The 17,000-nt window shown below is 36.4% G+C and overlaps 1 protein-coding gene across 2 annotated transcripts in view; it reads right to left on the bottom strand.

Moving 5' to 3' along the window:
• LOC143082909 (uncharacterized) overlaps positions 1 to 11,226 on the bottom strand; it is a 92,438-nt gene extending 81,212 nt beyond the window's left edge. The window contains exon 1 of one of the 2 annotated variants that reach the window (XR_012980503.1): positions 5,970 to 6,052. Coding sequence is in view for 1 of the 2 variants with exons in the window: in XM_076258912.1 (XP_076115027.1) it covers positions 11,085 to 11,133 (49 nt within the window). In the remaining variant the exon portion in view is untranslated. Of the gene's footprint in view, positions 1 to 5,969; positions 6,053 to 11,084 lie in introns of those variants that run through there. The other variant, XM_076258912.1, reaches the window with a different exon arrangement.
• Between the last annotated feature and the right edge of the window lie 5,774 nt (positions 11,227 to 17,000).

Raw genomic sequence — 17,000 nt, 5'->3', positions numbered from 1 at the left:
CTCTTCGTTTGGCCAGCCGGCAATAGTTCATTTTCGAATTTGTGATGTACCAGGGTACCCCCCTTATCCTTTTCTGACTAACTCGTACGGGTCTAGGGCATAAGTGCTATGGGCCATTTTAGAGGCAATACCAACCTCTACCTCTGGTATAATGGTCGGTGTGGAGAAACTCTTAGTTTGGCCAGCCGGCAATAGTTCAGTAAGAATTCGTTGTATCTTGGATTCCATATCCCCCCTTTGAACCCTCTACTGACAAACTCGTACGGGTCTAGGGTATAAGTGCTATGGGCCATTTTAAAGGCAATAAGTACCTCTTCCTCTGGTATCATTGCCCGCGTGGAGAATCTCTTCGTTTGGCCAGCCGGCAATAGTTCATTTTCGAATTTGTGATATACCAGGGTACCCCCTTATCCTTTTCATACTATCTCGTACGGGTCTAGGGCATAAGTGATATGGGCCATTTTAGAGGCAATACCAACCTCTACCTCTGGTATAATGGTCGGTGTGGAGAATCTCTTAGTTTGGCCAGCCGGCAATAGTTCAGTAAGAATTCGTTGTATCTTGGATTCCATATCCCCCCTTTGAACCCTCTACTGACAAACTCGTACGGGTCTAGGGTATAAGTGCTATAGGCCATTTGAAAGGCAATAAGTACTTCTTCCGCTGGTATCATTGCTCACGTGGAGAATATCTTCGTTTGGCCAGCCGGCAATAGTTCATTTTCGAATTTGTGATATACCAGGGTACCCCCTTATCCTTTTCATACTATCTCGTACGGGTCTAGGGCATAAGTGCTATGGGCCATTTTAGAGACAATACACACCTCTACCTCTGGTATGATGGTCGATGTGGAGAATCTCTTAGTTTGGCCAGCCGGCAATAGTTCAGTTCGAATTCGTTGTATCTTGGATTCCATATCCCCCCTTTGAACCCTCTACTGACAAACTCGTACGGGTCTAGGGTATAAGTGCTATGGGCCATTTTAAAGGCAATAAGTACTTCTTCCTCTGGTATCATTGCCCACGTGGAGAATCTCTTCATTTGGCCAGCCGGCAATAGTTCATTTTCGAATTTGTGATATACCAGGGTACCCCCCCTTATCCTTTTCTGACTAACTCGTACGGGTCTAGGGCATAAGTGATATGGGCCATTTTAGAGGCAATACCAACCATTTTAAAGGCAATAAGTACTTCTTCCGCTGGTATCATATTTTAAAGGCAATAAGAACCTCTTCCTCTGGTATCATTGCCCACGTGGAGAATCTTTTCGTTTGGCCAGCCGGCAATAGTTCATTTTCGAATTTGTGATATACCAGGGTACCCCCCCCCCCCCTTTATCCTTTTCTGACTAACTCGTACGGGTCTAGGGCATAAGTGATATGGGCCATTTTAGAGGCAATACCAACCTCTACCTCGTTGTAGAGAATCTCTTAGTTTGGCCAGCCGGCAATAGTTCAGTTCGAATTCGTTGTATCTTGGATTCCATATCCCCCCTTTGAACCCTCTACTGACAAACTCGTACGGGTCTAGGGTATAAGTGCTATGGGCCATTTTAAAGGCAATAAGTACTTCTTCCTCTGGTATCATTGCCCACGTGGAGAATCTCTTCATTTGGCCAGCCGGCAATAGTTCATTTTCGAATTTGTGATATACCAGGGTACCCCCCCTTATCCTTTTCTGACTAACTCGTACGGGTCTAGGGCATAAGTGATATGGGCCATTTTAGAGGCAATACCAACCTCTACCTCTGGTATAATGGTCGGTGTGGAGAATCTCTTAGTTTGGCCAGCCGGCAATAGTTCAGTAAGAATTCGTTGTATCTTGGATTCCATATCCCCCCTTTGAACCCTCTACTGACAAACTCGTACGGGTCTAGGGTATAAGTGCTATAGGCCATTTGAAAGGCAATAAGTACTTCTTCCGCTGGTATCATTGCTCACGTGGAGAATCTCTTCGTTTGGCCAGCCGGCAATAGTTCATTTTCGAATTTGTGATATACCAGGGTACCCCCCCTTATCCTTTTCTGACTAACTCGTACGGGTCTAGGGCATAAATGATCTGGGCCATTTTAGAGGCAATACCAACCTCTACCTCTGGTATAATGGTCGGTGTGGAGAATCTCTTAGTTTGGCCAGCCGGCAATAGTTCAGTTCGAATTCGTTGTATCTTGATTTTCCATATCCCCCCTTTGAACCCTCTACTGACAAACTCGTACGGGTCTAGGGGATAAGTGCTATGGGCCATTTTAAAGGCAATAAGTACCTCTTCCTCTGGTATCATTGCCCACGTGGAGAATCTCTTCGTTTGGCCAGCCGGCAATAGTTCATTTTCGAATTTGTGATGTACCAGGTTACCCCCCCTTATCCTTTTCTGACTAACTCGTACGGGTCTAGGGCATAAGTGCTATGGGCCATTTTAGAGGCAATACCAACCTCTACCTCTGGTATAATGGTCGGTGTGGAGAAACTCTTAGTTTGGCCAGCCGGCAATAGTTCAGTAAGAATTCGTTGTATCTTGGATTCCATATCCCCCCTTTGAACCCTCTACTGACAAACTCGTACGGTTCTAGGGTATAAGTGCTATGGGCCATTTTAAAGGCAATAAGTACCTCTTCCTCTGGTATCATTGCCCGCGTGGAGAATCTCTTCGTTTGGCCAGCCGGCAATAGTTCATTTTCGAATTTGTGATATACCAGGGTACCCCCTTATCCTTTTCATACTATCTCGTACGGGTCTAGGGCATAAGTGATATGGGCCATTTTAGAGGCAATACCAACCTCTACCTCTGGTATAATGGTCGGTGTGGAGAATCTCTTAGTTTGGCCAGCCGGCAATAGTTCAGTAAGAATTCGTTGTATCTTGGATTCCATATCCCCCCTTTGAACCCTCTACTGACAAACTCGTACGGGTCTAGGGTATAAGTGCTATAGGCCATTTGAAAGGCAATAAGTACTTCTTCCGCTGGTATCATTGCTCACGTGGAGAATCTCTTCGTTTGGCCAGCCGGCAATAGTTCATTTTCGAATTTGTGATATACCAGGGTACCCCCCCTTATCCTTTTCTGACTAACTCGTACGGGTCTAGGGCATAAATGATATGGGCCATTTTAGAGGCAATACCAACCTCTATCTCTGGTATAATGGTCGGTGTGGAGAATCTCTTAGTTTGGCCAGCCGGCAATAGTTCAGTTCGAATTCGTTGTATCTTGATTTTCCATATCCCCCCTTTGAACCCTCTACTGACAAACTCGTACGGGTCTAGGGGATAAGTGCTATGGGCCATTTTAAAGGCAATAAGTACCTCTTCCTCTGGTATCATTGCCCACGTGGAGAATCTCTTCGTTTGGCCAGCCGGCAATAGTTCATTTTCGAATTTGTGATGTACCAGGGTACCCCCCCTTATCCTTTTCTGACTAACTCGTACGGGTCTAGGGCATAAGTGCTATGGGCCATTTTAGAGGCAATACCAACCTCTACCTCTGGTATAATGGTCGGTGTGGAGAAACTCTTAGTTTGGCCAGCCGGCAATAGTTCAGTAAGAATTCGTTGTATCTTAGATTCCATATCCCCCCTTTGAACCCTCTACTGACAAACTCGTACGGTTCTAGGGTATAAGTGCTATGGGCCATTTTAAAGGCAATAAGTACCTCTTCCTCTGGTATCATTGCCCGCGTGGAGAATCTCTTCGTTTGGCCAGCCGGCAATAGTTCATTTTCGAATTTGTGATATACCAGGGTACCCCCTTATCCTTTTCATACTATCTCGTACGGGTCTAGGGCATAAGTGATATGGGCCATTTTAGAGGCAATACCAACCTCTACCTCTGGTATAATGGTCGGTGTGGAGAATCTCTTAGTTTGGCCAGCCGGCAATAGTTCAGTAAGAATTCGTTGTATCTTGGATTCCATATCCCCCCTTTGAACCCTCTACTGACAAACTCGTACGGGTCTAGGTAATAAGTGCTATAGGCCATTTGAAAGGCAATAAGTACTTCTTCCGCTGGTATCATTGCTCACGTGGAGAATCTCTTCGTTTGGCCAGCCGGCAATAGTTCATTTTCGAATTTGTGATATACCAGGGTACCCCCCCTTATCCTTTTCTGACTAACTCGTACGGGTCTAGGGCATAAATGATATGGGCCATTTTAGAGGCAATACCAACCTCTATCTCTGGTATAATGGTCGGTGTGGAGAATCTCTTAGTTTGGCCAGCCGGCAATAGTTCAGTTCGAATTCGTTGTATCTTGATTTTCCATATCCCCCTTTGAACCCTCTACTGACAAACTCGTACGGGTCTAGGGGATAAGTGCTATGGGCCATTTTAAAGGCAATAAGTACCTCTTCCTCTGGTATCATTGCCCACGTGGAGAATCTCTTCGTTTGGCCAGCCGGCAATAGTTCATTTTCGAATTTGTGATGTACCAGGGTACCCCCCCTTATCCTTTTCTGACTATCTCGTACGGGTCTAGGGCATAAGTGCTATGGGCCATTTTAGAGACAATACACACCTCTACCTCTGGTATGATGGTCGATGTGGAGAATCTCTTAGTTTGGCCAGCCGGCAATAGTTCAGTAAGAATTCGTTGTAAACCGGATACCATATGACCCCTTTGAACCCTCTACTGACAAACTCGTACGGGCCTAGGGTACAAGTGCTATAGGCCATTTTAAAGGCAATAAGTACCTCTTCGTCTGGTACCATTGCCCACGTGGAGAATCTCTTCGTTTGGCCAGCCGGCAATAGTTCATTTTCGAATTTGTGATATACCAGGGTACCCCCTTATTCTCTCCTGACTAACTCGTACGGGTCTAGGGCATAAGTGCTATGGGCCATTTTAGAGGCAATAATATGAATTGTTAATAATGACTCAGATTGGTCTCCATAATTTTGAAGAATCATATGTCATTGAAATAGTAATTGACAGTTGTTATTTTTCTGTTATTTTATTTCTGCAATTAACTATGTTTCTATTTTTCTGATATATTTAAATAGAAAATACTGTCGTAATATTGTATGTTTTAGTTTCATGATTGGACTATATTTGTAGACAACGAACAAATGACCATCAATTCTCTGTCATTCCTAAATTTCTATATTTAATCAATTTTTAAAATTTATTGTAGCTTACATTGATTTAATTATCACAAAATTTTATTAAGAACTGTTCTTTACTTTATTTGTTTGTTGTAATGTCCCGTTTAATTTCTATATTTTATATTTTTTTAAAACTTGTTATTGCTTTAGTTTACATTATTTCTCTAATCACAGAATGTTAAAAGACCGTTTCTTTGTTTTATATTTATGGAGGCATTTACATTGTTTTTATTACATTTACAATGTTGTTTAAAGACGCAGACCTTGAAGAAGACCCAAAGTTGATTCAATAAACGCGGACCTCGAAGAAGACACCCATTGACATGTCTATTTGAAGTAATATCAAATATAAATAGGAACGTTATTTAATTATAATTATCGTTCATAGTTTCTAACAACACTTCTTCGAACGCAAGTCATCTCATGAATATTATTGACGGCTCATGAATATTATTGAAGGCTGGCCTCATGAATATTAACGCCGGCTGCTATCGACGGCTAGATCCACACTAGTTGTAGAATGCATCAGATTGACAGAGGAATTTGAATTTTGATGGTTTCGGCACGCTACAGAGCCCTTTGCAACAACTCTATAATGGTAATGGTACACATATATGTCACATGACAAATTCTCTGTTTACTGTGTCATTCGAGATTGACCGTCTTTCATCCGGGTTTTCAAAAAATTGTATAGTTTCGTTGTTCTCGTCCTGGGAAATTCATAAATATTTGACTCTGGGCGTAAGAATATAAGCAGCAATCAATCACCAATTACATAGGACTTATTTTTAAGTTATATTAAACTTCCATAGATATAATCCAAAGGGTACGTTTAATATCTTAACAAATTGTAAAGAAAACAAGAAATACAATCTTACCGTGAGAATGGAGGACAGAACTGGCAATTATACTTAGTACAGCATTATCTTACGCACTTGTTCATACCTTGAATTAAGGAGTGCTATTTTGTTGTATAGTTTACTTGGTCATAAGACTATGTTTCAGGAAATCGTGTTTTACGTGGGCATAGAAATCCCATATTGACTGCATCATTGTATATTCGAAAAATTGGCATTGATTACCTGATAAATCATCAATATAACAAAATATTGAAATAAAACACATACATGTATATTTATGTATAGGAATAGTCAATTTCAACTTGTTATCAATTGTAATTATAGAGTATATATATGACTGTTAGAACACGAGTTCATCATTAAACCGTATTTTACTCAATTTAAGTGCGTATGAAGTGAGATGCCATATTCACAAAACCAATCTGAAGAGACAAATCTCTCGAAAGTCGTGAGGAGTTCTGTCGTTTTAGAAATCAAAAGTGATTCAATCTGTCCTACTGTCTGAACTCCTTTCAATTGTGGATACTAAAACTACATATTAAGATTGTTTGGTTATCTTTAAACAAAACCTGGTATAATAATCAATTACAGATCGAATTATATGATTTGAATAATAATAATAAACTTTATTGAATATAAATGCACATGTTTACCCATATGGGTTGATGGCATACAGCCCGCTGATAGGCCGTCCACGTACCTTTACCCGCGGTAGCCCGCTATCAGGCCGTCCACGTACCTTTACCCGCGGTAGCATAAATCAACATAATAATTTTACAATACATCATACAGAAAAAAAAACAACAAAAAAAACAAAACATTATATACATATATGTATATGCAGTTGTTGAGTCCACCCTCCTCAGTGACCATGACTTTTTAACAAATGAAGCAGCATACTGCATAATTGACGGACAAGAAAGACATAAAACCAATTTATCCAAATTATCCATATTATTTATATCGGAATAGATATTTCTAACTTTCTGCAAAAATTCTAATCTCAAATCTTTATTTTTTGTACATGTAAATAAAAAATGCTCTTTCATCATCTATTTTATTTAGACAACAATATAAAAAAGAAGATGTGGTATGATTGCCAATGAGACAACTATCCACAAAAGACCAAAATGACACAGACATTAACAACTATAGGTCACCGTACGGCCTTCAACAATGAGCAAAGTCCATACCGCATAGTCAGCTATAAAAGGCCCCGATAAGACAATGTAAAACAATTCAAACGAGAAAACTAACGGTCTTATTTATGTTAAAAAAATGAACGAAAAACAAATATGTAACATATAAATAAACGACAACCACTGAATTACAGGCTCCTGACTTGGGATAGGCACATACATAAATAATGTGGCGGGTTAAACATGTTAGCGGGATCCCAACCCTCCCCTAACCTGGGACAGTGGTATAACAGTACAACATAAGAACGAACTATAAAAATCAGTTGAAAAAGGCTTAACTCATCAGATGGACAAAATGGCCCGGTACTTATAACATCCCGACACAAAAAGACACAATGATCTGATCGTACTCGCAGTTATCTGACAGCTAGTTCAAAGCCACTAACAACTAATAAAAAACTCATGCAACTAAGACTAAACTATCAATCCGTACACATCCAACATCCAATGGATTTAGTGTAAAGACGTCATAAGCAGCCAGAGAAAAACATGACCTTGTGCAATGCCATGTTACAGGTATCGACAGATTGTAGATCCATGAATATGTATATACATATAACATACTAGGAATATTTAGTTAGCTTTTAATTTACTGATAACAAAATCAACAATGTTGACATAAACGTTCTTCCCTTTTTATATTTTTGTATATACCCCTTTCAATTTCCAAAATATGGTCACTCACCCTTAATTTAGTGAATTTTTTCCTTATTTCAAAGTTATTCTCTTTCATGTGTTTATTCATTTTACATTTTTCTTTTATAAAGTCAATATTTTGTATATCAGATATATTTAAATTATTTTCATGAGTTATATTTTTTACAAAGGTATACCAAGAATAGGTTCCTGTTTCATTCAACAGTTTAGCTGTGCAATATGCATCATATAACAACGGATTAATTTCTGTGTTAGATACTCTTGCCATATATTTTAGTGCTTGAACCTTTACATATACCTCTATTGGATATTGTCCTAACTCTGCCCTTGATGCAATGTTTACTGCTTTTTTACTTAAACCTAGAATTAATTTGCAAAATTTTAAATTCACCTTTTCAATAAAGCTATTATCAATTGATGTTAGTAAATCAAAATCTTTATGATTATTTATTGCTCTACTCTGAGATCTTAATATATTTTCATAGTTGTCCATATACCAAATTTCTGAGTTATACATTAAAATTGGTTTTATTAAAGATTCAAACAGTTTTTAATGTATATCACTTTAGTTTTATTTATGTTAATTGGCAACTGCCATTTTTTACAATAGTTACTCAATTTCTCTAATGACTTCTGTAAACCCTCTGCACTTTCAGACAATAATAGTAAATCATCGGCAAACCATAAGACAACTTAATGACATGTTATTAAGATTTACTGGTTTACAGTCACGATCAAAAATTTCAGGAAGGTCATTTGGGCTGAGGCTGTCACCCTGTTTCAAGCCTCTATCTATAAATACTGAATCAGATATGTTTTCTTTATATTTTGCTGAAGCTTCAGTGCATTCATACATATTTTTTTAACACTTTATATAATTTAGGTCTAATATTATCAGTCTTGATCAATTTATACAGAAGGCCTAGTCTCCAAACTGAGTCAAATGCCTTCTTCAAACCTACAAAACATCCAAATAATTTTTGGTTTTTATTAATTATTATATTTATTTATAACTGTTTTTAAAATAAACGATGGTCCTGAACTAGATATGGAAAATATAATGTGTTAAAGAGACAATCGGACCTAAGAGTAGAAAACAGCTCAAGGTTACCGATGGGTTTTCAACACAGAAAGGAAATTCCCGTACCTGGAGGGGGCTTCAAATGGCCCCTAAACAAACTAAAGGCTCTAAAGAGCCTGTGTCGCTCACCTTGGTCTATGTGAATATTAAACAAAGGAAGCAGATGGATTCATGACAAAATTGTGTTTTGGTGATGGTGATGTGTTTGTACGTCTTACTTTACTGAACATTCTTGCTGCTTACAATTATCTCTATCTATAATGAACTTGGCCCAGTAGTTTCAGTGGAAATTGTTAGTAAAAATTTACAAATTTTATAAAAATTGTTAAAAATTGACTATAAAGGACAATAACTCCTAAGGGGGTCAATTGACCTTTTCAGTCATGTTGACTTATTTGTAAATCTTACTTTGCTGTACATTATTGCTGTTTAAAGTTTATCTCTATCTATAATAATATTCAAGATAATAACCCAAAACAGTAAAATTTCCTTAAAATTACCAATTTAGGGGCAGCAACTCAACAACGGGTTGTTCGATTCATCTGAAAATTTCAGGGCAGATAGATCTTGATCTGATAAACAATTTTACCCAAACAGATTTGCTCTAAATGCTTTGGTTTTTGAGTTATAAGCCAAAAACTGCATTTTATCCCTATGTTCTATTTTTAGCCATGGCGGCCATTTTGGTTGGTTGGCCGGGTCACCGGACACATTTTTTAAACTAGATACCCCAATGATGATTGTGGTCAAGTTTGGTTTAATTTGGCCCAGTAGTTTCAGAGAAGAAGATTTTTGTTAACGACGACGGACGACGGACGCCGGACGCCGGACGACGGACGCAAAGTGATTGGAAAAGCTCACTTGGCCCTTTAGGCCATGTGAGCTAAAAATGTGTACTAGTTCAGCGAAAAGGGACATTATTAGTTAGTACAGTATGATATGGAGTCATAATTGAATAATGACTGTCCTACTTCTGATTCGGTACATCCTCCTGCATTAACAGTACCAATTTTACTGCACCAGATACAGGTTTCGAAAATTAATGTCTCCTCGTTGATAGTTTTTGAAAATCGGAAACATATTCAAAAGTTAAAGAGCTGATAAACTGTATCACGCAAGGTAGTACGCATTAAAATGTTTGACAATTAATCACTTTCCCTTGAACTGCAAGGGAAGTGGGAAAAACACACACTTTAAATAAAATTGTATCGTTTCGATATGCTTCTTAAAATAAGGCATAATAAGGAACGATTTAAAAGAGATAAAAGGAAAGCCAAGGATGTTGTTCATGGCCAGAAATAAATCGTTGATACGTCATATTTGCTGACAAGTCAAATTCTTCAAACAAGATGACTTTAACTTTATCAATGAGTATCGTGCTTGTAAGCAGCAAATTGTTTATCAAAGAAATCCTGATCGACAACACCAGCTATGGAAGGCGTATCAACTGGGACGTGAGTAAAATGCAAGTGCTCCTTGAATGTTGCTTCATTAAATTTGAAAGTTAACAATTGGAAATTTAGTCATCTGGTTCGTAAATAGCCAAGTTCCCAATCAGTGATCCTTACTTTCAGCTTCTTAGATATGAAGATCTAGCATTACATGTGGTGTCTTTTATTTCAACTTAAATTGAAAATTAAAATTAAAATTAAAAAAAATACTATCAAACAACGAATAGTAAGTGAGAGGAAAGTTTACCATCATAATTTGGGAACGTGAAAGTAACTGTTGTTGCTAGATCATTATTCTTTCACCGTCCTGTTTAAAAACAAAATTAGTCAGATAGGATTAAACCTTGTTCCAACAGATCAAACACCCAACATTACAAATACGTTGTCAATCAAATAAAGCATTTTGAATAGGAAGGGCACCGTGTGAATGCAAATCAAGCACACATTAAAAACTTGTATTTGGGAGCCAGAATGATACTGTTGCTGGGTGTGAGAGGTTTTGTTTGCATTTTGGCACTTTAATTTAATAATTTGAAAGGATTTGGTTCTATAGATGAAAACGGTTACAGGGTGTTTTTTATTTGGACTATGCTTACAGAGTGATTTTCGTTCAAATAGAATTTAGAACCTTTTTAAAACTAAAAAACAAACCCTCGTTTGATCTGCTCTGATTACACCCAAAACATTGATCAACAAATCAATGGATCTACTGATTATAGTAAGATTGAAAAGAAAAGTAACTAACCTGGCACTGCCCTGTACTTTCTGCTATTCGAAAACAAAAACATTGACATATGTTAGATTTCATTCCAATTGGCCTTTTGCTGATATCATTACACATCAATATAATTATTCATCAATGAATCACTTTGATAATCCAAAGAATACGTAACTGAAAAGCATTTTGTACGCTCAGATAATACCCAATAAAAAAACCTAGAGAACAGATGGACTGTTAAGGGATTAACGTGAGAAAGAATTCTCGGGTAGTATTGATTAGAGTATGTTAAGGTGTCTTGATCAGATGTTTATCAACAGAAACTTCCAAGATAGATTCATGATAGCATTCAGATATAAGTATAACTTTCTAATTTGGTTCAGAATGCTTTTCCCAGGCGAGATGCACAATGTCATTGTAATACTCCAAATCATATTTTTGTATACCGGCACCATTAAAACAGTATCGGTTAATAATTTCTTTTCTATTGGCCGTCATCATTATTTATTCAGAAACTACATTTAGAAGGATTTATAATTTAGATAATCTGAATTTTGTTAGGTAAAATTAGACCGGTTGCTTGTACATACTGTATGCCAAGGCTCCGTGTTAAAGGCCGTACTTTGACCTTCACTAGTTTAATTTTACAAATTGTGACTTGGATGGAAAGTTGTCTCATTTGCTCCCATACCACATCTTACTATATCTATATAATTTGTTTGTAGACTACGTTGTCACCAGGTCCCTTTTATATATATATATATATACAACTCGTCTAAACATCAACCCAACAATGTTAGATCTGTAAATTTGCTTTCGCAAATTTTTGGTTCTTCCCTCGCCGGGATTCGAACCCATGCTACTGTGATATCGTGACACCAAATCGCCTGCACTGCAGCCGTCCCGCTAGACCACACGACCATCTGGGCTCTCAAAAAAAGAGCTTTCGCTGGCCGTGTGTTACCTTTCCACGTCAGTTTTAATCTAGCGGCGTACTACAGTACATATATATATAAAAACAACAACAACAGAAGAATACAAACAAGATAACCAGAACAATACTTTAGATTTCAAAGACAATAAAACGATGACAATAAGCTAAGAAACCAACATACAAACAAGAGTATACCTACATTACACAAAAAAATTAAAGATGACTGTAAATTCATTTTTTATTATTGCGAAAAATGCGATAGAGTTATAATCGCAATAATTTAAACTCGCATTTTGAAATATTTATATGAATAAAAAAGGATTTTTTCCAATATCGCAAAAATTTAAATCGCATTTGAGTCTAAAATGACAAAATCGCAATAATAAGTGCACGCAATATAAATTTCTGAATTTACAGTAATCAACGTAAACCCAATTAACAAAAAACCGGGGCTAATCTTAGTGCTTCGTAAAGATAAGCAAATCGTTACTTCCGACTAAAGGCACACGTTGTGTACATGTAATAGGTAGATTGGTTACCCGCTATTGAATCTGAATCTGTTATTCGAAAAATCTTGACAAAACTTGCATATTCCGAAGGCATACTGAATATTTTGCAGAGAGGACCAACCTGTGTAATAGGTGACTTACGTTTTACGCAAAAATCATTAATCAATCCTTCAACACAAAGTTGGCGCTAATAGAAGCTGATCTTATTAATATGTTGACCTGCACTTGTAGGGTTGGTGTCTCATTGACGTATAGCCAGTACTTTTTAACCTTTTCATGACATTTAATTATACTCTTAGAAAAAAAACCATTTTAAGGTCATCATAATTATTATGTTGTAAAATACAAATCTTTTAATATGTATATCATTATTTGTGTTACTATGGTTAACCAAACTGATTGTTATTGAGCTGAGGAAGACTATATTCTACTACTAAATAATGAGAAACTTTCTATATTTATTTACATTTATGTCTGGTTTTCTGGTTTTAAAAGTACATGTACATATGAACGTATGCGTTTATTAATATTACTGATATATTTAAAAGTGAATCCGTTTTCAATTAAATTTATATATACTTTTTAAACATTAATTGAATGTTGTCTGTGGAAATACCGTCTACGGTGAACACAGTAGTGTTTTCGGTTTTTTTCATACACGCAATTAACACTGGTGCTAAAGATTTAAACATTGGCTTTTAAAGGGCTAATAACATCAGTTGATTTAACTATATATATATATATATATATATTAATATATATAGTCGTATTTTTCAATTTTAGTCGATCAATAAACGCAATAAAAACATTAGGTTTGAGTTTTTCATTATTGTTTATATGCTTACAAAACATACTATTTAGAGATGTGGTAAATTTCTTTTTGTTTCAAACACAGGGTCAAAATCTCACACAACTGATCAAAATTTCATATATTTCAAATATATATGTTATTTAGTCATACAATGTGCTGTTGAAGGGGAAATTGCCAGTTTTAAATGCTTACTACATCTCTAGCTGAACTTATCTATTTTGTATTTGAACGACAGCTGCCATGGAATTCCTCTTGATATATATTTTTTTTTTAAAACACTCAAAATTTGTCAAAAGATGCCAAAGTTGTCGCTTTTTGAGCCACCCTTAGGAAGTTATAATTTGGTCACATGTTTTAAAATACACATATACATGTATTTTAATCTGATAACGCAAATATTAAATAAAAATGAAGGAACTATATAAAGTTGCACTACCGTGGTGACTGACAATTTTCTCTAATTTTTGTGCTATTTTCACATTTCCTGACCGGTGTGAGAAAAATATTTCTCCTCACTAGTGAAAAATCTGTTCTCGGCAAATGATTGGTTAAAATTTAATTGTGACGTTGAATGTTCTTTTTTTCTTCTGAATTTTCTTATTGTGACATCATGAAAAAGGCAACCATGCCTGATGACCTTACATTAAAAGTACACAACTTTCCTCAAATCTTTGAAAAGGAAGGATAAAAATCATAAGAGAAACAGATTCCACCACTGTAACTCGTGTATTACGATATTTCTCCACTCTCAACAGTTAAATTTTAATTATTTAAAAAGCTCGGCAAGCCTCGCGCTTTAAATATTAAAATTTAACTGTCTCGAGTGGAGAAATATCGCAATTGTGTAATCTATATGACCATAGCCGTTTCTATTGGCATTTTTTTGACAAAGATCGTCTTTTTGTGATTTTTATGCGGTTAACTCTAGCATCAGTTTTCCACAATCATAAAAACATTTATTTATTATTTTGCTCTTACATTAATCGAGTATCGTTCTGCCTCTTTATGGTAGATGAATGATCGCACAGCGATTTAGTTACTGTTTTTATTGACGATTTTCCCCAATATTCAACTTTTCGAGATACACAAAACAATAAAGCTTAATAAATTTATGGTTTACTGTAAGTTATTCATTATTTGTAAATTACTTGTTAATTACCTTTAGTAAGTATTCACCATGTTAAAGACTAGTTGCAATCCAAGCACTGGGAATTAGTTGTCTCAAAGCAAGGAAAAGATGCCGTAGGTGTTAGAGTGGTCAATATCCGACCGGATACATTCATCAAGGTTATAAAATTACCATAACGTTTTCCGGCTAAAAAAGGAGATGAAAGTAACATAGATACTGTTTGATGATCTAGTAATTCAAAAAAAATAGAGTAATACAGTTATACTCACTTTCTAGAGGTTCAATTATAATCGCTTTTGTTATCCAAACATTCAAGTATATTACTGATTGTAAGCGCTAACAATTTTACTTTTTTAAATACATATTTTTTAATCCGTTCACCCAAATAATTCGTTCAAACATTTACGTTTCCGAATGCTCTTAATGACCTTAATATACGGCCGATATTTTGTATGTAGTTTTTCTGGTTGCGACCGGTTTTTTTTCTATATTTGTTGAAGACCCATTGGTGACTTACGGCTGTTTTCTGCCTTTGGTCGGGTTGTTGTCTATTTGACACATTCCCCATTTCCTTGCTCAGTTTTATCTTTGCATTGCAAATAAACAAGATTTTGAAGACATAGGGATTGGGGCAGCTTTTTCTACATTTCTCAGAATTATGAATTTGTATCTTTAAAATGTGTTTCCATATCTTAAGTTGCCATTTGCTTTATGACATGTATATTAATATATATTGTTTTGAATATCAAGTTCATACCGGCATTAAGATATCACTAGTTTAGTTTAAACATATTTATTTATAGTGGATTGGGAAAAAAGTTTTGCAACTTATATTAATCCCTTTCCACTTTGCGGGTGCGAGTGCTGCCTTGTAGCGGCATTAGCCTACTCTTTTTCGAAATCTACAAGGGTGTCTTTAACATGCAAGAGATATGGCTCTCTCTTTACACGGGTCAGCCATTTATCGTCCCCTTCCGACGGACTATCATCGTTTCCTCAAGACCATACTCGCAGATGGTGTCAAGGGAGAGCCGAAAATTGAGTTCCTGAAATTGTCATCCCAAACGGGAATCGAACCAGGAACCTTTGTGTTAGTAGTCCGATGCACTAACCACTACACCACGGCTCTCTAATATCACTGACATAGTCGTCCAATGCGGATTAATCATCACAACACCAATTAAATGATTCACTTGACGGTCCGTCAAATAACTTTTTTTAAGACCAAAATGTCTTCTTATTCACTGTTTTGGAGAATTACTTAAAATGACTTGTATAGTCAGGAAAGGTATGCAGATGCTTTCATTCTGAACACCGATTTTGGCAGCACTTAATGATGGTAACATGGAAATCACTGCAGGAGAAACCGTGGAATCATCACTTCATCAAGATATCACTGGATGGTCTTCTCAATGGAATTCAGAGTTGGAGAATATTTTCAAATTGCCGCCTATAATTCCAAAACCACCTAAGAAAAACCGCAGAAGGTTAACTTCCCATAGACTGTTAACGAGTCCACAAATACTAAATGAAAAACGCAAGGCTAAGCAGGAAAAGGACGATAAGTGTAAGAAACTGAAAGCAAAGAAGGATGAGAAGTGTAACAACTTAAAGGTTAAGAAGGAGAAAAAGAAATAATTTAACAGTTACATACCTGAACGAATGACTTTTCCAAATTTATTTGCACATCAATCATTTTAACCAGATCGTAATCATGGTAATGGTATTAGTGTCATATATATATATAAATATATATATATGCATGACGACAAACAATATTGGAGATGAATACATACTAAAATAGACACGCTATATTTATTAAACTTGAACCTCCTATAGTTTTGTTTCTAAACGAATATGTATTAGATCATAATATTTGTATTAATGAAATATGATGATAGTATTAATTGTTTTGATATTCTGAAATGTACAGCTACTACATATATAAAAAAGAAGATGTGGTATGATTGCCAATGAGACAACTATCCACAAAAGACCAAAATGACACAGACATTAACAACTATAGGTCACCGTAACTGCTACAGTTTAGTAGTGCCAAAGCGAAAACAAATATAGATCCAGAGGCGGATTTAGGGGGGCCCAGGTAGCCAGGGCCCCCATTTTTTGTAAAATATTGGTTGTTTATATTGGGAATCACTGAAGCGTGATGGGAGTGGTCCCCCTCTTAGGCAAACATTCTGGATTCGCCACTGAGTTCAATTGTTTGTTGTCAAGAACTGAGAAAAATATTCGCTTCTAAGTACCAGTATATAATTGCATACATACAGTTATTACTGTCATTATACTTTGAACAATGGACCAAAGGAAGATTTTCCATATTACACAATTTGTTTTTAGTGGAAAATATAAAATCTGAGATGCGTTTGAATCGAAACTTAAACAATACCAAGACAAAATGTTTATACAGTTATACAAATGGTTTATTTGCCACTGGACGTAAAGCAACAAAAATCAGTCAATCACATGGTTTAAGATTGGCTGCTTGGAGTGGGTTCACCAAAAAATGCACAGGACAGAAACATGCTCCAAAACTGCTTAC

This window comes from Mytilus galloprovincialis, chromosome 7 (genome assembly GCF_965363235.1).
Source record: "Mytilus galloprovincialis chromosome 7, xbMytGall1.hap1.1, whole genome shotgun sequence".
NCBI classification, from domain to species: domain Eukaryota; kingdom Metazoa; phylum Mollusca; class Bivalvia; order Mytilida; family Mytilidae; genus Mytilus; species Mytilus galloprovincialis.
Note: the sequence above shows the minus strand (reverse complement) of the source record. Positions and strands in the feature narration are given on the sequence as shown.